The 23,476-nt window shown below is 36.7% G+C and overlaps 1 protein-coding gene across 1 annotated transcript in view; it reads left to right on the top strand.

Moving 5' to 3' along the window:
• Nucleotides 1-23,476, top strand: part of LOC145691941 (liver carboxylesterase 1F-like) — a 117,469-nt gene that overhangs the window by 12,882 nt on the left and 81,111 nt on the right. Inside the window, exon 2 of the mRNA XM_081767243.1 lies at nt 19,715-19,882. Within this exon, the coding sequence (XP_081623369.1) occupies nt 19,715-19,882 (168 nt within the window). The remainder of the gene's footprint in view (nt 1-19,714; nt 19,883-23,476) is intronic.

Here is a 23,476-nt window from a genome sequence, read left to right as displayed (position 1 = left end):
TTTTTTTTAGCTACGCTTATACTCTGCATTCCAGAAGTTCAATTTTGCATTAAATGTAGTCGTAGCTAGTTTAAGTCGAAATTATTTTCAAACGTGACATATGTAATTATGTTCATATATTCATATAAGATTCATTCATTACGTTCATATAAGATTCAACTTTGACATCTTTGATATTCGTTTATGTTTGATGCTCTCCAACTTTGATATTAAATCTTGCTGCCTTAATTTAAGTCACTTCCATACGTCATATCATGATGAATTTTTGCACAACGACGACAGTCGCGAGATAATACAATATTCTGTTGTTACTGTAATATTTTTATATATCTGTAAAAAAATTCTGCTTCAGAAAAAACTCTGGTTTTAGATGAGAACGTTGTGAAAGGGCCTATAAACTGTTAATTCTACTCTAAAGATTTATCTTTTTTTTATTTATTTATTTTTTTTTTTTTTTTGCAACAACCCTAAGTTTTCGAACAGTAATGAAGGAAAAAGATTAAATGAAGTTTAAACTTAGAATGAATTTGGTAAATTTTGAATCTTAGAAAACTGTCATTCTTAGTAGCGTTTCGTACTTGCTTAGAAACCTATTCGTTTATAACTAGGGATGCGCACGAGTCGAGTCGAGTCGAAATTTAAGTCTGTCTCGGCTCGTCTCGACTCGAAAATGTGTTTCTGTCTCGACTCGTATCTAGACTCGACAGTTTCTCTCTCGACTCGACTCAAATTCGAGACGACACGTCTCGAAATTCGAGACAAAATATACGAGTTAAAATATACGCACACATCAGCCAGAACCTACCTAATTGTCAGTATGTCCACCTTTGGCATGGATAACAATGGCGACGCGTCTTGGCATGATCCTTGGAAAGTCACTGGAGAGAGTTGGCACCACATGCGTACACACAGGTCACCTAATTCCCGTAAATTCTGGGGAGGGGGGATGCGCTCTGACGCCACATTCACTCCCATCCCATTTGTGTTCCATTAGGTTCCGATCCGGTGAGTGAGGGGCCAGCACATCACTTGGAACTTGCCCCTGTGTTCTTCGAACCATTCCATCACAATCCTGGCCTTGTGATTATCTTTTCGAAAAATGCCATTACCGTTGGGAAACATGGTCGTCATGAAAGGGTGTACGTAGTCTGCAAGTAGTGTGCGATACGCCTCGGCCGTCATGGTGCCTTCTCGAGCTCCACTAGACACATGGATGCTCGCGTGAATGTTCCGCAGAGCATATTTTAGCCGCCGCCAGCTTGTCTCCGTCTCGCAGTACAGGTGTCAAGGAGCTGTTCCCTTGGAACAAGAAGGTTTCGTACCCTCCCATCGTCATGATGAAGAAGGTATCGGGATTCATCAGACAATGCAACGCTCTGCACCTGTGCCAAGGTTCAGTGACGATGGTCATGGGTTGCTTTGAGTCGCAGTTGCCGATGTCGTGCTGTTAACATTCACACATGGATGGGTCATGGGCGTATGAGGTCCATCGTTAGGAGTGTTCAGTGCATTGTGTGTTGAGACCACTGCCCGCTGGAGTCACTCCTCTCGCTCGCTCTCTATACTGCCTGTCGAAACAACGATTTATAGCATACGACAAAAGCAAAAAATTGACCGCTAGGTGGCAGGGACAGCCGAGGCTTGCTCTCGTCTACTTCAATTTAGCTATACAGTAATTCAGCATATTTTCCCCCATTTTTGTAGGAACTAGTACACTTTTTCAATAATTTACTTACACACGGCAAAGTTGTATGTATTTTTTAAATAAGAATTTTACTTTTAATTAACAAAAGAAGAAATTCTACATATCTATTATCACGAAGTAATAGAAAGGTTAACACAGAAAAAAAGCGCAATAGACATGTAGTCGTCGTTAGCTGTATGTCAGTCAGTAATGGTATGTAATTTGTGATTTGCATACAAGGGCGCCCATGTTGTGGTTTCCAGCGGGGCAAGTAAAAGCGATATTTCAAATATAGTTTCAAATTTTGCTGCAACTAATGTAAAAATTCTATTAGGTTTTCGATATTGCCAAGTACATTTTCCTATAGGGGCCCCACCTTGCTCCCCCCTGATGGGCGCCCTTGTTTGCATACATACTTCACATATAAAAATAAATAATATTTAAATGAAAATACATAAAGTATCATCCTTATTTTCTCAAAGAAATAAATCCAAAATAGACGAAACACACTCCAACCAATTAAATTATGATGTACTCAGTTGATAAGGCCCAACATAAGCAGCTCACATTGCTTGTGTTGACTGAGCACCACCATCATTATGCTATTATTATTATTATTATTATTATTATTATTATTATTATTATTATTATTATTATTATTATTATTATTGTCGACAAAAAGAGCAACGACTCATCATATCAGAAACAGAAGAATGACTTTGAATGAACACACTATAAAATGAAGTCAGGATTTACTATCCATCTCCCCAAGATGTATTATCATGCATCTCTTTCTAGGCCAACCCCCAAAAGTTTGTAAATGATATCATATATCCTGCGCAAGATTGGATTTAACACTAGAACAACTAGACTCCGGCCTAAGGGCACAACGATCTTACGATCGCCCGTTGGATCAAAATTTAATAAGTGAAACGAAAAAAAAAATGCAAAAGACGAAAAATTATTAAAGACAGTAAACACCCTCCATGACGTTTAGTATGATTATGCTAATAGATACCTCCGCTCGGTACAAAACAAGGAGGAAGGCAGTTTATTTTAAGGCAAACTCTTGTAGACCCTTCGCATCTGATTTTGGACAATGACAATAATTTCCATATTATACTGTTTCACAATCATCCTGTGACTTTTTGTATTTGAATATTAACATTTTACGACCGAAACTTCAAAACAATTTCTTTTATTCTTGCACAAACTGATCATTCTCTGTAACTTTATTTTAAAAGACGTAAATTTGTATAAGTTTGACTTTCTTTACAGCAGATTCAAAACGAAAATTCGTTAAAATTTGTACAAAAATAATATACATAGTAGCAGGGTGGCTCACTGGTAGAGCGCTTACTTCTGATGTGTGGGGTCCCTGATTCAATCCTCGGCCAAGTAAGTTTGTGATGAACAACATTGTGTCCGTGGGTTTTCTCAGGGTACCTTCGTTTGCTTCCACATTTCTTTCCACCAATTCTTCCATCAACACTCACTTATCTTAATCATCCGTCTTCCTTAGCCTAACGGCTAAAATCGTGGGACTTTACACTTGTATAAATATTATATTGTGTTAAAATTTTTCACATCGGGAAGAGAGACGGCAAATATTTTTTTGCCTATGGGTGGAAAAACATTAAATCTGAAACCAACCCTGCAGCTATTTTCTGGCGAACGACGCGCTCCAGTCACTCCAAATCTCAATGTTATCATCAATAATAATAATAATAATAATAATAATAATAATAATAATAATAATAATAATAATAATAATAATAATAATACGAAACATAGTACAAATTTTCCAATACTCATTTTTGGAGTTTCGACTTTCTGGAAATGAGTTTGAATTTGCAATAAAAACAAAACGCTTCGTTTATGCTTTCTGCATATGTGATTAGTGGTTTCTCAATTTTTTTTTCACTATTTTTTCTGATAACAGCAATTTGTACTTTTCATCATTATAACAGTTCTACAAAGTGCATTCCACAGGACTGGCAAACATAATGGCTCATATTTCTCAATGAATCTACTGATTTCTTGAAATCCGGTATAGAAGCCTCAACGAACGTAATTCAGCTTAGATTATGGAAGTTCGCCTTTCTAAGTGGTTCTTTTAGTCATCTATTAAGAACACATTGGGTACAGAGTCTTGTTTCAGCTTCCTAACTTTACATTAAAAATAAAACTTATTTTACAGAATGTTGACAACAAACAATAGATCTGTCTGTCTGAAGGAATTCAGTTACTTCCCTTCGTATCATCATGTCTTGATATTTTATTTATTAACCATTTTTCTGCAGTTGAATACTCGATGGTATTTCGTGAAACGATATCCCAACGTATTCTAAAATATCTCTTCGTAACTTAGAAAAGACCATATAACAGTAATACCTTTTAATTTGCGAAAACATTGAACCCCACAATGTATTTTCCGCTATGAGATTTATACAAACAAGTCACGCTTAGTGCTGCACCCATGCGGCGGAATTAGGAAAAATATTCGTACGGCGATCTCTATGTTATTTTTGGTGATTCGACAGGCAGTATAGAGAGCGAGCGAAAGTAGTGATTCCAGCGGGCGGTGGTTGAGACACTTGTACTTTGCCCAGACATAAAGTCTGATGTTAGTTCTTCCACAGTTCGCTGCCTGTCCTGATTTACCAGTCTGCCCAATCTATGCAGTCCGACATCTGTAATGAAGTGGGGGCGCCCAACCACTCGACGTTTAAACGTCGTTTCCCCTTGGTTTCGCAAATTGTTAAAGACACTCACCACAGCATTCCTCGAACATCCAAGTTCTGCAGTTTCCGTAATTCTCCTGCCGAGTCTCTGGGCCTTTACAACCTGCCCTCTGTCAAACTGAGATAAACCGTGCGCATTCCCTATTCTACACACGCACAGCACTCTCACTGATACTACATGCACCTCACGTGTGACTGACTCTTCGGCAGGTGACGCAGGTATCGCCTGGACGGGTTTATATCGATAGTAGGTAGGTAGTCATAATGTTCTGGCTGATCAGTATGTAATAAATAAATTTAAAATGTAGGAAATTTTCTACATTCTGATTAACTTGCAGGAAATTTCACAATTATGATAAAAAGCAACTGACTTGGACAAAACAACGGTTAGTTGATGAGGCAATCTTTTTTTTTTTTTTTTTTTTTTTTTTAGGTGTGCGGCTTTGACGTGAACAAATATTTCACGCCTTGTGAAGTTTTGATGTTTGGTGCTCATCAGTCGCGTTTCTATTTTTTTTTTTCTAATTTTTCGAGTTCATGATAATTAACAATACATTGCGTAGTTCGAATACATATTCACGTTTTCATTCAATCCAACTCAAGCCACTTCAGATTCTATATAGTTGTATTTGTTTATGAAGAATTAATTGCGTATCAGGAATAAACCCCCAACAAAAAATTCTGCGTGCTCATCTGCTCAGTATTCAAGGTTTTAATTACAACTTGAATTGTTAAAATGCGAACGTAAGTTGCATTAGATATCTAAGCAGTTCCTATGGATAATTCAAGCACATCTTAATTAAGGTCTTTCCAGCAAGCATTTCTGCTGTTCATAAACTTTACGCATTCGAATAGGAGAAAAAATATATTAAGAAAGAAGTTAAAATGGTAATTTTGCAACCGTGACTCACTCGGGCTCATGATCTCTATCCTAAACCTTTTGGACACGAAGTAACTGTATTTAGTTACCTAAAACGAAGGCTTGGGATACGAAGTAACTATTTATAGATACCTTGCAGTTTGCCCGCTAAACCTAATTGTTTTTTAACTTTCTGGGTATCAAATATATGCACTTGCATGTGTTTTACTCAGGATACATACTAGGCAAGTGCTGAAAGCAGAAATTATTTTGTTATTGTTCTTCTAAAGTGAACAAACGTGACTGTATTTGTCATATAAAGTCTTTAAAACGCATTTAAATTTTTAAAGTGCGCAGTTTAGTTCCCAGAGGTTTAACACAACAATAAGTAAATTGTTGTGAAAGAAAATATAAATAATCAGAATTTTAATTTAACATACAGTAGAATCTACCTTTAAGGACCCTAAAATTTGAAAATTTGTTGCCGTTGGTTTTACTTGTGAGACTTTGGTGTTGCGTGTATTAGTAGAAATGGCATCGAGAGATGTTCTTGGTTCAGAAGACATTCGAGACGAGTTGGAAGCAATTGAAACAGATTCGGAGTGGGATGAAGAACAAATTGAATTTCCTTACTCAGACACAGACGAATTTAATTTTGATGACTTTGATGATGATTCTCCCACCCACCCCTAATCCTTGATTATAGTGATCGGACGCAAACCATACTAATTATGAAACTTCTATGTATTCTCCGTAAAATGCTTCAAATTTCGTCAGTGGACTGCTATTAGAGCCTGAGCTATGATCGTTTGAAAATAACCCTGCATTTTGTCATTTCTGTCCTAATCAGTGGCGTAGTTACATCATAATTTTGAAGAAATTCCTAACTATGCTGTATATATATATCTTATGTTAACAATGCTGATATATGTTATTGAAAATATATTAAAGAATATTTTGATGTAAATTTTATGTTCATCGTCAACTTCTAGGGCGGTAGAGAGGGCCGGAACCTAAAATATTTATAGGAAAAAATGTAAAAATTTTGTTTTCCCCCACCCCCTAATCCTTGGTTACAGTGGTTGGGCGAAAACCATATTTATTATAAAACTTTCATGTATTCTCCGTAAAATACTTCAACTTTTGAGAGTCTACTGCTATTAGAACCTGAGCTACGATCATTAGAAAATAACCCTGCATTTTGTCATTTTTGTCCTAATCAGTGGTGTAGTTACATTATAATTTTGAGGAATTTCCTAATTATGCTGTATGTATCTTATGTTAACACTGCTGTTATATGCTATTGAGAATATATCAAAGAACATTTTGATGTGCTTTTTATACGCATCGTCAATTTCTAGAGCGGCAGAGGGGAGATGGAACAAAATTTTTTTTGTAAGAAAAGTTGTAAAAGTTATGTTTCCCCCACCCCGTAATCCTAGATTAGAGAGGTCGGGGAGTAAACCATACTAATTATGAAACTTTCATGTATTTTCTGTAAAATGGTTCAACTTCCGTGAGGTTACGACTATTAAGGCCTGATCCACAGCCATTTGAAAATAACCCTACATTTTGTTCAAAATTGGCGCCGTATCCCAGGCTTTATTGTTTTAAATGGCTCCGTAATTAAAAGGTAAATGGAGCTTGCGTTCGCTAATCTTAATGAGGATCTCAGCGGAGCCACTCCTTTGTCATCAATTAACAAGTTGCAATATCTCGAATTGTTTTCTTGGTAGATATTTCCGGTAAATACTATAATTTATTGTAATATGGCTCAGTGGTAAAGCGTTCACCGCTGGTGCTTGGATTTCCGGGTTCAAATCCTGCTCCCGCTAAGTGAACTTGTGGTGGACAAACACCGTGTGCTTTGGTTTTCTCGGGGTTCTCCCGTTTCCTCCCACTTTCTTCATTCCTCCATTTCATTCATCTCTCTACATCACCGTCTCCTTTAGCCTAACCGGCATAACCGTGGGACGTAAAACTCAAAAATTTCATTTCATTTCATTTTACGATAACAAAAACATGGCATAATAGACTAACATAATAATATGCAAGTGTTACACCATTGGAAAATAAAATCTTTTTAAAATCGCAAAGAGCAACCTGATATTCATGTTCACAGTCATACCTCGTTATTTAATTTTAATGATTATTTCAATATTTAGTTCAGTAAAACTGTTAGAATTAGTTAGAGGTTTATTTTTTTAGACTCAGGCCTGTCTTTCAGAACCGGTATCTGAAAATTAATACCGGCACGGGTTATCATCATTACCTTTTGTTTCTTTAACTTATTTGGTTTTGCATTTTGCAATAGGTGAAAGGGGATTTGGATGAAGGCAGGGAAAGGAAAACCACAAACAAGAAACAACAAGAAAAAAAAAACAAAATGAACAAGTAATAAACAATGTAAAAAAAAACAACTGTTGACTATTGCAATTTCCAAAATACTATTACCATTGAGCATGACCCTATCATAATCTAATACTAAACTATGCAAAACTCAACTATCTACTAATACGATTTCCATGGTATTTGACCATTGATCTTGACAACAATTTAAAAAATCTAAATAATCTAAATCATTTCCTACCTCTGTTTACTATTTTTATTTATTTTATTCTGATCCTATTAATATTTAATTAGTTACTTCTAACTATCTAGCCACTTCTATGTTTGGTATATTTATGTCTATATGTTATTATCATTGTTATTATTATTGTTATTAATACTATTGTTGAAGTTATTTGTTTTGTTCCTTTATTTAGCTTGGTTGAGTCTAGTATGGTATTATGGTTTTCTATCATACCAGATGCATGCCAGGAGAAACAAAGAAAAGAAATGAATAAAAAAGAAAAACATATGCAATGATAATCGTGGTCCAAATGTATTTGTAGATACCAGTCTGATGGCTGTTCTAAGCATTTAAAAAATAGGCACGGAATGTTGGCCCTGTTTGTTTAATATATCCCAGATTATAATGATCTAAACACACACACCAACAGGAAAGGGGGAGGAGCAAACAGAAAGAATGATTATGTAAATGAATGTCAAAAAATAGAAGTGAATAAATCACGATTGAAAAGGGGTCCCAACCTACTTCACTGGCCCCGGGCCCCAGTTTTCCTTACGCCGCCACTGAATAAATGTATAACAGTATAATATATAAATAGAAAGTGTATGTAATTATAACTAAGAAGTAGAAAGTTGAAGAATAAGATTTTTAAGAAGTCATAATTGAAAGGACAAAATAACTTTAAAACCATTTTTATTTATGAATGATTAAACAAACGTGCGGCTCCCTCATCTGCAGTGACAATATTCATATCTTGGAACTCGAAAACTATGAATGCCACACCAATAACATTCGTATTCTATTACTTTTACATGTCACTTTCCCTCCTAGGAATGGTTTCAATGTCTTAGTCCACACAATAATTTTCTGAAGGTGTTTTACGTATACTAAATTCCAGGAATCCATTCCAGGAAACTCCTCCAGGAATCCATTTTCATTTGTACGTTCCACGGTACGTCTTTTTTTCTGTGTCAAAAGTTTCTAGAGATATATAGATATATTACAGTAACAAAAAATATTTTATTACCGCTCGACTGTTGTCATTGTGTAAAAATACATCATGGTATGACGTAGGAAATGAGTTAAATTAAGATTGTAACATTTAAAAGCAAAGTTGAAGAGAAGCATGCAATAATAAATCCCATATTTGAAAATAATTTCAGCTTAAGCTAGCTGCGGCTACATTTAATTGAAAATTGAACTTCTGGAATGCATAGCATGAACATAGCTAAAAGAGAAAAGCAATAAGAACAGTCGTAATTTAACATAGGAGTCCCTTACTGTAACCATTCATCTAACACAATAACACAAACACGCTATTTTTTAGAGTTATGAGTTTGAATACAAGATACACTCTTATGAGCATTTCCATTACTTTTTAACCTTTTCTTTCGAAACGCCTAATGTTTACGATGATCTGCTTCATTTTCCACTAGAGCTTGGGAAAAAGTGATTTATGTCTAAATATTTGGCACTACATTATCTGAAAGTTCCATCAAATATAACTCAACTAACACAGCAGTAACGAATTTTACTGCCTTAAAAATTGTTCCTGAACGAGTGAAGGTTCATTAAGCATCCTGTAACTAAGTTACAAGGGGTTCTGTCGCACCCACCGAGTCAACGTTTGGAATACCCCATATTTTATTGTCTCAATCTAGCTAAAGGAAAAGTGTATGAAAGACTTCGTAGAGTTATCCATGGCTGAATGGATAAAATCATATTTCGATAGTTAAAGAGCTCGTGATTTGAAATCCGTATCGAAAGCAAAGATTTGTTTCAAATTCTTAATTCCTAAGATTTTAAGATCTTTCTCTACCTTCACAGTCATCTGATGCTCTAAAAAAAAGTCCCTACCTTAATTCGACACCCACCTGATATGATCCTCGCAGTTCGGAAATTTCCTGCTTTTAATTCACAAAATCACACATTTTCCCATAATATGGATGCTGCAGATCATTTTGTCTCCAATTCTGAACCGGTATATGTAAACCAACCCGTTCTGTCTCCATATTTGAATATCTCTTTCAATGGCGTCCACTATGAACTCACATGGCTTGGAATCAAACCTTCGACTCTTGAAACTAAGCGTTCTAAAAGCAGCGTCTTTTTAGATTTTCTTCGGGGAAATTCTCAGCCGACATACGAGTTTCACTTTTTATATCAGTATTTTATTATACATTAGATCGAAAAATATGTTTATCACATTCAAGGGAGGGGGAGTTACACTCTCTTCTCCTGCCCAAATGACGCCACTGGAAAATTTCCCTGCAATTACTGGAGAACTAAAAGAAATTAATCACTGAATAATACTCATGTCTGTCACTAGTTTTTAGAGCTCTGCGCCTGCCTTACAGACTTTGGGAAGCACAAATCCTACTGCCGTGATTAACAATTTCCATAGATTTCACAAGGAGCATCTTCCTAGCTTAATATCATATATAGTCTTTGAAGAAGGAAAGAATGCAAATAAAGGCGTTTATGAAGCTATGAGAACATTTTGTGACCTTTTAAAATTAAGGCTCTACAAGAGCATTTCAGAACAAGCGAATGAAAAAGGTCGTTTTAGAGCTATAAAAATTGTAAACATGGTTCCTGTCTTTTTCCATCTGAATTGAAGGAGTACATTATTTCACACAAACTGTTTAGACAAGGAGAGGAGGAAGAGCAGGGCGAGTTGGATTGAATACTAGGAGAAGGTCCAAAAGTTCACTTCATAACATAATAGGAATGTTGTCCAAAAGTTCATTTCAGAACATTTTTTCATACAGGATTACAAGAAATATAACATGTTTTATCTTCCGTTGTACCTAAAGATACTTCTTGAATCCTAAGCTTATTGAAGCGCAGCACCAAATAGATTGTTACAATATCAAGTGCATACGTTACAGCAGCCATTTTGACATTTTTTTAGTATGGTTAAAGCAACGTGTCTTATATTGTAAGGACAGCCATAATAAATCCTGTGATGGTCTCGACAAACATTCTATATGGTATTTCCAACTATGTAGCAGCTGTTTAGTTGCAGGTACAATAATTGGCATAGTTGTTAATATCATAAACATGTCTTGGACAACAATAATTTTTGTTAACTCAGCTAGAGCTTTTTAACAATATAATATTGTACTCTGAATCATAATTCTTGCTGGCACTATATTAACAATAATGTATAAAGTCAACCATGATTATGGTTGAATCAACCAACAATACTGGGAAGACACTTTTCGAAATGTTACAGTAAATGATCGCAAAATCTGGACGTACTCCAAAGCATTCCAACGTACTACAAACGCTTCAAAAGCTAGAGTAATTCACGGACCTCAAGGACTGACTCAAGACCCTCAGTCACAAGCGGATATTTTCGCCGACTCTTTGGAAAAGCAGTTCCAGCCCAACAGAGCTATTCTCGATCCTTATTTCCAACAGCACATTCGAACCACCTTATATGCCATAAGTAAACAAAACCCCACAGATGATATCACTTTAGTAACACCTCGGGAAATAGAAAGACATATCAAACGTCTGCCGGCAAGGACAGCATCTGGGCCTGATGGGATTCGAACTGAGATACTGAAACACCCAACAAGGAAATTACTGGTCTTCTTAACTTATTTATTTAATGCCATCCTTCAACTATGCTACTTCCCAAAGACCTGGAAGGAAGCTCGAATCATTACCATACCCAAACCTGGAAAAAATCCGCTGCTCCCGGAAAACTATAGGCCAATCAGTCTTTTGTCACACTTAAGTAAATTGTTTGAGCGTGTGTTACTCTGGAGGCTAAGACAGCATGTAGTCAATAACGATCTCATACCATCCCATCAGTTTGGGTTTCGTGCACAACATAGTACTACTACGCAACTCGTACGCGTAGTAGATCACTTAACAGTGGCTTTCAACAGAAAACAACACACCCTTGGAGTATATCTGGATGTCTCCAAAGCATTTGATAAAGTCTGGTTAGCAGGGCTATTATATAAACTATACACCCAGGGTCTTCCAGATCGTCTTCTGCATTTACTTCGTTCTTACCTGATTGGCAGAGAATTTCATGTGTCTGTTGACGGTGTCAAATCCTCCTCTAGGACTATCAAAGCAGGTGTTCCACAGGGCGCTGTACTTTCACCTCTTTTATATACTCTGTATACAGCAGATCTTCCGACCCTACCACATTGCTTTCTCGCAACGTATGCCGATGATACTGCCTTTTTTACAACCAGTAGCTCTCTTGCACAATGCTACATCTATATTCAAAGACAACTAACAAGTTTTCAGGAATGGGCAAGACGTTGGAGGATTAAAGTAAATACAGACAAAAGTTGTGCTGTCATCCACAGCCGACGACGCATCCGCGTCCCTCGATACCTTATCTATGAGAACGCACATATTCCTCACGCCACCCACGCCAAATACCTGGGAGTGACCTTAGACCGTGGGCTAACTTTCGCCGCACATATCAGCAACATCAAGCAAAGAGCTTTACGAAAAATCTCAGCGTTATATCCCATCTTCCGCTGCAGTTCCATTTCTCATGAGGTCCGCGTTCACATACTTAAGATGATAGTTCTGTCCACCCTCACATATGCATGCCCTGCGTGGCAACACGCTTCATACAGTCTCCTTCGAACACTTGAAAGTGTGCAAACTAGAACTGGTCGTATAATCACTGGTCACGACAGATATACCCGAAACAGACAAATTCTGGAAGATTTGGAACTTCCTACTGTTAGAGAACTACTGAGACATCTTCATAGTAAGTTCTGGCGTACTTTACCCAGACACATTAATCCAGCAATAGCTAACATCGGCACCGAATTCGCTCTACGAAATGTCTATCGCACGCCACGCATTTAATCTTTCCAGCGATCGCACTGATATCATCATCTGCTACTCTGCGACAGTTGCCGATGTAGTCTACCACGCCTAACAAAACAATAGTACTACACAACAAACCACCTGCACATGTTGCATATATCTTTTATACCATCTAACTCATGGAGTCAGGGGCTTCGGCCCGATACTCTACTCAAAACTTGAAAATTACCGTGACCGTGACCGTGACCGTGCGTTGAATCATACTGATCCAAGGAGCCTAACCTCTCTTGTGTATGTTAATGTGCTAGCCAGGACCAAGTGTAGCAAACGCATTTGTGAGCACAGCACACGTACAACACTTAGAGGGTTGACGGAAGTTTCCACTTTCGGAGGGCAAACTTGCTTTTTGAATCCCATTCATAATCTTTTCTTTCATTTTCATTTTCATTTGGGCTTCGGCCCTAGGATTCTCCATCATCACTATGGCGGACTCTGGCAATTCACTTGGACAATCGAATCTCGGTCGACACTCTGGCTTACCACAAACGCTTCATGCTAATCCAAGCACTTCACTATCACAACCGGCATACCGAGGACCATCCACTCGCACCCGGCATTTCTCGTGGGGAAACGAGCCTTTGCCAAACACATCTAAAGATCGGCACCCATCTAACGAGTCTACACAATCTGCGAAACGTATACGGTCCCGTTCACCTCTGGCTTCAATGGATATCGAGGTCGATCCACAGCATAATCCTACTGCGGTGTCTTCAAATCTCGTTTCAACACAAGCTAATATCGAACTTCATCACTTCCTTCTTACTGACTACGACGTCAAATACACTAATCCAAAAATGATCTTTCTTCAAATAATGAAGTACGTTCCTCGAGTACGGGACACCTTAGCTCAAATAGTTAAGACCAAAAATGGCTATATTCTTAAATCGAAGAATCCAAATTTTGGAATAACTATAAGGAATAAAGCATCTTATGAAATCTTTGGTAAGAATGCTAAACTGTCGAAACTAACGGATAAACGACAGAAGCAGCCTCCGCCTCCTAGAAAACCACCTTTTCTGTCAGTTGTGATCAAAGGTGTTTCACCCGATTTAACAGATGCAGAAATTCAGGAGGAACTTAAACAAGAAGGCATTACAGTTGACAAATGCATTCGCATTAGAAATTATAATGGGCCGACTTATCTAGTCCGTGTTCTGTCACAGCGTCAAGACACAATTGATTACCTTCTTCGTTTTGGTGCACCGATATATAAGCGACTACATCGGGTTGAACCGTCTAAGACTAACGGACCATTACCGATTCGCTGTGAAAAGTGTCAGATATACAATGACCACAATACAGCCAACTGTCCTAATCAACCGAAATGTGGCTATTGTTCGGGGCTCCATGACACCAAAACTTGTCCTAATCTCAAAGGGCCACCTAAATGCAACACATGTGGTAGTGGACTTCATCCTACGTACAGCTACCGTTGCAAAGCTAAACCAGCACCAGCACCTGAACGTCCAGAATTAACTGTGCCATTAAAAACAACAGACACTACAGTTCAACCCAATCAATCCATATTACCTCCACTCACAGTAGAAGATTTTCTCCGCTTCACCAGTTTAGTTCTTCAAAACATTTTTCCTTTCCAGAGAGCCCATATTACGCAACATATCATTTCTGCCGCAAAGTCAATTTTTCACATAAATCTTCATGCCACCTACTCCAACAATTATGTTCATTTCCATGTTGGATCTCTGGAAACTGCAGTCTAAATTCATATATATACTTTTCATTATGGAGATTAGTTTTCTCTTTGTTAATATTCGATCATTTTTTCAACATAGACGTTTATTAGAAACTCTGTTACTCGAGGAACATATCAATGTATTTGCACTCAATGAAACTGCGTTGAAACCAAATATATTAGCTCGCATTCCTGGGTATCTACTACTACGTCATGATTATCACGACCACATGGCTCGTGCCCAAGGTGGAGTCGCAATAGGATATTCTCCAAAATATCCCATTAGAACATATACCCCACAAGATTTCGATAATATCCCGGAATATCTACTTTGTTCCATATACTTCCCATCAATAACCATAAATTTCAGCACAATCTATATTAGACCACGCCAACCTTTACCGTTAGACTATTTCAGATACATAGCGAATGCCTTTTCCAATATCATTATCATGGCAGATATAAATATCCACAGTCGGAGTGCTCGAGAAAAAGATGAATTTCAACAGTATATAACCGATCATCATCTTTATATTCATGTTCTTCCTAAGCACACCAGGCCTATAAGCCAAACTACACCAGATGTTGTCATTACATCTCTGAATCTAATAAATAAGTGCCAGCTTGAGGTGCTTGATTCTATTGGTAGTGACCATCATCCAGTTAAACTAACGTTAACACATGGACTTCCAGCTCGTCCTGTTATTGCGCCTCGCTCCGTCTTGAGATACGATAAGGCTCATTGGCCTGAATTCCGACAAGAAATTGAGGATACTCTTCACAGTGTAACACCACCTACCAATGATATCGACCTCGCTTCTTGTCTCAATTCTATAACTACTGCAATACAACATAGCTCTCAACATCACATTCCAATAGAACAAGTTCATCCTTATAAACCGAAATTGCCTCCAAGCTACCTCGCACTTGCACAGAAGGCGCGACAACATCTTCGTGATTACTATCGAACAGGAAACCGTGAATCTCTTCAGCACCACCGTCAATGGCAACGCACAGTTAAGAACTATCTGGATGCATATAAACGCAGGAATTGGATTAAAACCTGTACTAACTTATCTGAGGATGCACATCCTTCTCGATATTGGAAGCGTTTCAATCAACTTGCTGGAAAGAACACCAAAACTACCTATCCTCTCGTAGACTATGGCATACCTCTGTTTTCGGATCAAGATAAAGCAAACGCCTTTGCTACTCAGTTACAGTCAGTATTTACTCCCTCTGCCGCTTCCACACGTTCAGAACGGATAAACATATCTAGCATCCCTGCTCTGCAGCCCTCCACAGAGCATGTCATGGATCCGGAACATCCTCTTACAGTACCTATCACCACTGCTGAACTTCACACCGTACTAAAGAGGAAAAAGAATACAGCACCAGGAATTGATAACATCTCTTACCGTCATATCCAAGAAGCTCCAAAATCACTACTGGTCCTCCTTGTTGCAATCTTCAATTTCATCCTACAAACTGGTTACTATCCACTGGAATGGAAAGTATCGAAAGTCTGCATGTTTCACAAACCAAATAAGCCTATACATTCTGTCAGCTCATATAGACCAATACAACTTACTTCAGTGTTCAGTAAGCTACTAGAAAAAATTCTCGTGTGCCGGCTTCATTCATATCTGGAAGCACGCAACATACTACCTATTCATCAAGCAGGCTTCAGACCACGTTTCTCAATTAATGACCAATTGCTTCGCCTTAGCACTATAATCACAAACCAGTATAACAAAGCATTCCCATCATGTCTTATACTCATGGATTTAGAAAAGGCTTTTGATAAGGTTTGGCATTACGGACTAATTCAAAAACTTCAGTCACTCAACCTTCCCATGTGCTATTTGAGGCTCATTCATTCTTTTCTTACACATCGTATTGCTTACGTCACTGTTGGTAATGTGCTCTCTTGGCCTATATTTCCGTTTACTGGTGTTCCTCAGGGATCAGCTCTTAGCCCCTTACTTTATATTCTTTATTCTTCCGACATACCTCCAACTCCGAATAATGTATTTACTTTTCAATATGCAGACGATACGGCTTTCCTCGCTCTTGGCAAAACTGTACATCAACTTAATACTGCTCTTCAAACTACACTTAATAATTTCATCACCTGGTGTAAGAAGTGGCATCTAACTATCAACGAAGAAAAAACACAAGCAATAGTGTTCTTGCCACCTAAAAGACGTTCCAGAATTCACAGGAACCCAACTCTTTTCCGAGTCACCGTAGATGGATATCTTATACATCCAACATCGACTGTCACCTACTTAGGCGTGGTCTTTGATTCCAAGCTCACCTGGAACGCCCACTTGAAGAGGCTAACAGATAAGGCTAGAAATAGATTGAATCTCTTACGCCGACTCACTGGAACAACTTGGGGCCTCAAAGCGGATGTCTTGCTTCACACCTATAAGGCGTTTCTCCGCCCCGTCCTCACTTATGGACATACGGCCTGGTGCAATGCTTCTGCTTCATTTTACGAAAAGCTCTGCATACTGGAGAGACACGTGATTCGTCTAGCCTATCGCCTTAAACTACCATATCCCACATGGCTCACCTATGAATACATCTCCTTTCCGAAAATTACGGAACATCTTGCAGAATTACGTATTAGATACGTCAGCTCACGCATACACACAGGTCATCCGCTCTTTTTAGACATCCTTCACTCCGACGCTCTCACCGACTCCACCTTTCGGTACAAACTATCACCATTAAATATATTTATATCTCTGTATATCAACAACACGCACCTGACACCGGACGAACGAGAAATCTACGACATTTATTTCATTGATGATCACATTCCTCATCTTTTTCCATTATTGCACAGATATCCTCACCATTAACAAGGGCTTCCCCCTGTGTTCATCAGTCCCGAGTCGCCCCGGGACAGAAGATATAACCCTGCATCTGTCTAATTAACACATTTATGTTTCTGACGTTCTAGCACTTCATCTCATTTCACATCTTCATTACTTTACAATTTTTCTGGCCACATATTGCACTTTGATATCTTATCTTTGATTCTCTTGCACTATATGTATGTTTTTTGCACTTTATCATTATGCACTGTTACAGTTATTCTAGTTCTATATATTATGTTTATTAGCATAAATAAAAATAAATGTAAAATGATGATAAGAAATTAAACGATGATGAGTTCACAACCCTCTTAATAGATGTTCCACTTCAGCTGATAATAAAGAATATCCCTTAGCCCATCCCCTAGCTTTTCCTGAGCATATTTTGTATATAAGAATCGCATGCCAAAGAGAGGGCGTAACCCTCTGAGAGGCAGGAGGACGAAATCTATTACTCATAGACCCGAATTCTCTAAGGGAAATTATAATGTCTCTTCCTCCTTAACAAAAAAAAAAAAAAAATGGTTGAATGTAACAATATCGTTTTTAGAGTATCTACATTTAAAGATTTGTATTCCTTTAATTCATTTATAGCAATTGTCTGTTACTTTGGAATACCTATACGGTTCAGCTGCGTGTACTATGTTTCCTTCACGAATATTAGTTTCCGTCAGGGAGTTAAGTAAATCGTTAAAGAAATCTTTAAATCTATTCAATGTACTATCTTTATCATTGAGAATTGTTCCGCCAATTTTCTTAATCTTGCCTTTCGTATATTTATTGATGTTCTTATATATTTCCTTAACGTTTTTGTTTTTACTATCACATTCAAGCTCATTAAAGTTAGGTTTAAAAAATCTCATTTCTTTATACTAAAAGTTTTGGAAGTTTCCCACCTAATGTCAATGAAATTTCATGTAGTTATTTCGGGGTTTGTAGCCATGGCAGTTATGCCTGTTTCTTCTTGTCTGCTAGTTCAGTGCATTCCTTGTCGAAGCATGCTTTTTTCCCTATATATTTCCGCTTGTCCAAATTTTACTCTTCCTAAGATTTTAACGCTTTCTCTAATTTCAACCCAAGTGTCCCAACATTAGAGCGCTCCAAATTTCCTAAAACCGAGAATCTATTCGATAATTCAAACTGGTCACATATAATGTAAGGAGAGATGTGCTTATTTATTTGCGACTCGACGTCTGAAATTAATATTTGAGCTCGATGTCACATGTGAAGTGAACTTGAGAAATTAGTACTTCATTAAAAGAATAATCACTAAAACATTTATTTTTCTTATTATCTAAGTATACTATTTTATAAAAGGGGTAGAAGTGTCTCACACATCATTGTCCAGGCATACTACTATAGGAAGAAAAGTAAAATTTGAACAGGAAATTATTTTGTCACAGAAACAATGAATAAGAAATAATTTTCAGAAATACATATGTATCTTAAGTTGAATTGATTTTGTGTTTAACGTTCCCTGCAGCAGCGAGGCTATATGAGACGGGACTTACTTATTAACGTCCAAACGCATTCCATGACGAATCCGAACCACATGGGTTCCCTTTGGGAATCGATCCCGGGTCTCCCACGCCAAAAGCACGTACGCTAACAAATTAGCCACGAATGAGCTCATAAGTATCTTAAGGGGTCTCAATGTGATTTCAATTATTATGATAGTAACGGTGTATCTTAGGAACCTCTAAAATTAGATCATGAAAGTAGGCACTTAAACGTTATGTAATATATATATATATATATAAAACTGAATAAATGTTTCATCTTTCACTAAAATTGTATTCCTAAGGTGAGGAATAGATCAGTATCTATAGCATGAAAATTATTGATTTTTAAAAGACCATTCACAGTGTATTTGTTTACTGGAGGTGGGAAAATCAGTGTTTCAGTTCTTATCTAAAAATAAAGAAATATGTTAAAAGTTTTCAAAAAAATCTTCTCTTAATAAGGTGGGAAATGAATGCAATTAATACAGCATTAAAACTTACTTTTCTTTATTCAGAATATGGGCAACGTAAAGCTTAATTTAAGTTGGAGGTGTGATATCCATAATTTAAACCACTATAATTAGTTAATTCTTCGAAAAACGTGGTTATAACGGAGAAGAAAGGCCAAATTCTACATTATTTCCCCAGGTAACTATATATATATATATATATATATATATATATATATATATATATATATATATATATATATATATATATATATATATATACTGAGATATATAGCTATATATGCCTTAGAAGTTAATATCTGACTGAGTATTTCAAACACAATATAAGTTGTTACTTCAATAAAGAACATAAATATATTGAATGTGATTGGGATTTTTAGTTTAATGTGCTGTTAATATTCTTTAATATTTCTTTTTTATTCAAAAGCCTCCAGAAAGTGTTGATCCGTGGGAAGGAGAATTCGATGCTACTCGCCAGGGTCGTAAATGTCCACAGCTACCAATGAACAAACGGTCGCCTAACTTTACTTTGTTTGAAGAATTTCAAAGAGGCGATCCCGAAGATTGCTTGTCAATAAATGTATTTACACCACAAGTAAGTTACTATAAAGTCATTGACATATTTTTAGATCTTTTATATAATGTACGATAAGATTGTAAAGTTGCTATGACTTTGTACTGGGTTACAACGTATTAGTGGTATATGAGGAAAAGTTTTTTGCAGTAATTTTTGATAATGTTCATTTGAACTAGTTACAGTAAAATTGTATTATCATTATCGCACTTTAGAAAGAACTTTAATTTACACGAATTTTATTTTAGTTTCAACACATAAAGAAACAAAAAGGCACACATTTTTGCAGAATATTTGTAGCCTGTGGAACACATACGTAGTCTTCGAGCACACATGTAGTCTATTTCCCTTTCTGCTATAAAATTTCATCTACTGTGTTCGAGTGCTGTATTTTGTGTCAAAATAATTGTAAACTATTATATTCAAATGACAAATGTCTTCTCTATTTTCTTAGTGATTAAGGGAACAGGGCTGTAACTTGTGTGGGAAGCAGGTGGGGCAACAATCCCCCAGGGAATCTCCCCACTGTTCGAAGGGGGCCCACATAAAGACAAAATTTTCTTATTCCATATACGATATGAACATGAAATTATAAATGAAGCATCAAACAGGTTCACTACATTACATAAACAACACAGCACACAAAAGGTAAATAAAACAAAAATTATTCCTGAGCCAATTTCAGTAAATATGTCTACTGTTACGTGCCCTAGAAATAATATGTATTAGCATGGCTTTGAGATTTGTCAATATTGTCCCCTAATTAATTTGTCATCTATGGAACGGGCCGAGGGTCGTGCGGGAGGGCCCACAAATAGTAAGAGAAAGATGGAAAGTACGGGCCTATTTTCGAATTTTGCGAGATTGTCCAAAACAACTTTTTCTAGGGGGTACACATATTAGTGCTTGCCCCCCACCACCAATAAAATATCAAGTTATGGTGCCGTAAGGGAACAAAATAATTTTAACAATACATAAAAAGAAGTATAATAAGTTGTGGACATATAGGTATAATACTGGTATTATTATGTTTTACAATACTCATAATGACGAAATTTTAGGTGAAGATACTTTCATCCTTTAAAACTGCAATAATTGTTGTTTCCTACTGTTCACAGGCAAACCACAATTGGCACTGAAATATATATCAAAACTCGACAACTGCAAGTAATGGAGTTCTTGTTCAAAACTGGTAATGAATCAGCAATATTAATTCATATGAAGTTGCTTACGGTTCATGGGTATCACAGATTGGACCGTGTCAGTATCCAACGTTGGTTTAAAAGACCTAAACTTTCCACATCGGGCAGGAAAATTATTTTCTCCTTTTCTGGGATCAGTTCGGTGTCATTTTCGTATACTTCTTGGAACGTGGCTTTACAATTAACAAGTAGCGTTATTGTTTGTCACTCGATAAGGTACGACGTGCTCTCAAGATCCAAGAGACCAACCAGAACTGCAAGACACGATCACCAGTCTGCATTATGACAAAACCAAGGTCCACACAATGATGACAGAGCCGAAAATGGGATGGAAAGTCATTCCTCAGTCTTCCTCTAATGCAGACTAGACCCCTTCAGATTTCTTCCTGTGAATGAAGTCCGACCTGCGAGGAAAAACCTTTGACAGTACAAGGCTCTCTTTTTTTTTGTGTGTGTGTGTTTGTGAAACAATGGTGTAGAATGCAGCCACCCGAAATTTACCAAGGTGCATTCGAGCCATGGAAGAAGGTTGATAAGTGTCAAAACAGCTGGAGGTTGACAGAATCTTGTGTCAAAGGTTCAAACTATGTACACCTAAAATTTCAACAATATATTGCAACTAATAAAAATATTATACTTATCCGTACATACTCACTTAACGCCCTTTGTATTAGCCGACATTTGTCAGACCATTAAAATAAAGAAAATAATAAAAATGCACTAAAAAGCTGAAATTCACTATCCTAATAAAATAATTTAAAGTAATTTAATTAAATTAATTATGAAGCAATGACTTCATAAACCTACCTTCCCAAATATCTATATTATATTATATGTTATATTCACATAATATTGGTTACATATTATTACTATTATTTACTTAAAATATCAAAATCTATTCCAGGGCAAACATTGTCTTGTTAAATTGTCATTGAAACTATAAATTCCTATCAGTCATTAGTTCGTTGGCACCTGGCACACATTTCAACAATTTTCATAGATTATAGCACAGTAATTTAACACAATGAATATCATATAGGTAGATAAACATAATATAGTTATCTAAATTGTAAGTGGGTTCATAAAGTAACCGCTTTATAATATATTAAATTAAATAAGTAAGTACCTTATTAACTAACTAACTAACTAACTTTATGGCCTATGGAACCAGGAGGTTCAATGCCGCGTTCGCAAAAGCTCTCCACTGACTTCTATCCTTAACTAACTGCATCCAGTTTCTACTTTGTATTCCAATCTTTGCGAGATCCATCTTAATATTGACCTCCCATCTGCGCCTAGGTCTTCGTAATGGTCGTTTATTGATTAGGCTTCCAGTCAACACTTTGAAAGCGTTTCTACTTTCTTCCATTCTAGCTACATGACCTGCACATCCAAGCCTCCTAGACTTGACGACCCTAACACTGTCGGGTAAACCTTATTAACCTAACTGAATATTATTTTTATCCTTTTAGCGCTTCTTCTTATTACTTTATGCATTTTAGAACATTTTAAAAGTCGGTTAAGATGTTTTATTTTTTAAAAAAGTTCCTATTTTCTACTTTTTAGTACTTCTATGTGAGTTTATTATTTTCCTATTAAATTATTTTATTTTTCAAATTTCACGTAGCCCCAATAATTTAGTTAGGTACCTAAGCAAATACAGGACACTAATTTCCTATGAGCGAAATCAGTTACGAAACATGCGAGAGTGAGTAGTTTTTCCTCTTTTCAAATCTTTCTACGAGTTACATTATTAGATGTACGTAAGTGAATACAAAGACAGCTACGGTATGAAAGTCAGATATAGGCAAGATATAGGATGTTAGTCCGAAGACTATCATTAATTCTTGATGAAAATTACGTGGGTTCACCACAGAAATATTCTTTCATACAACATGAGAATAATAAAAGTCAGTTTTTTTGTATTGAAGGTATGCGTAAACATGCAGTTGGCTAATTATAATGTTAACACTATCAGCGTTTGAGAAGTTTCATAGACTAACTCCAAAGATTATCGCAAGAACCTGATAAAATTTACATGAAAACATCGCTAAAGTATACTCTTTAAAATAAAGAAATTAATGAAAATGGGTGCGGAATTTATGTCACAATTATACTTGTCTGTGGTATTTATTGATCTAGAAAAGGCTTTTTCACCACTTGAATTGGGAATTGTTGTTTGAAGTTATATTAAGGTTGAGATGGAATGGAAAATCTAAGAAAAAAACGAAACTGATATATGAAATCAAAAAGTAAGTGTTAGAATAGGTGTTGAAATGAAGAGAGGAGTGCAATTGGAAGGGGAGTTCTACAGGGATGCTGTGTCTTGCGTACATTATTTAATATCTATCTAGAAGAGATAGTGAAAAAGAGCCTACAAAATAAAGGCACCATTTCAGTATGAGGTTGATGG

The sequence above is a fragment of the Thermobia domestica genome, chromosome 8 (assembly GCF_964235325.1).
Source record: "Thermobia domestica chromosome 8, izTheDome1.hap1.1, whole genome shotgun sequence".
In the NCBI taxonomy this organism is placed as follows: Eukaryota; Metazoa; Arthropoda; class Insecta; order Zygentoma; family Lepismatidae; genus Thermobia; species Thermobia domestica.
This window is presented reverse-complemented; position numbering and strand designations above follow the sequence as displayed.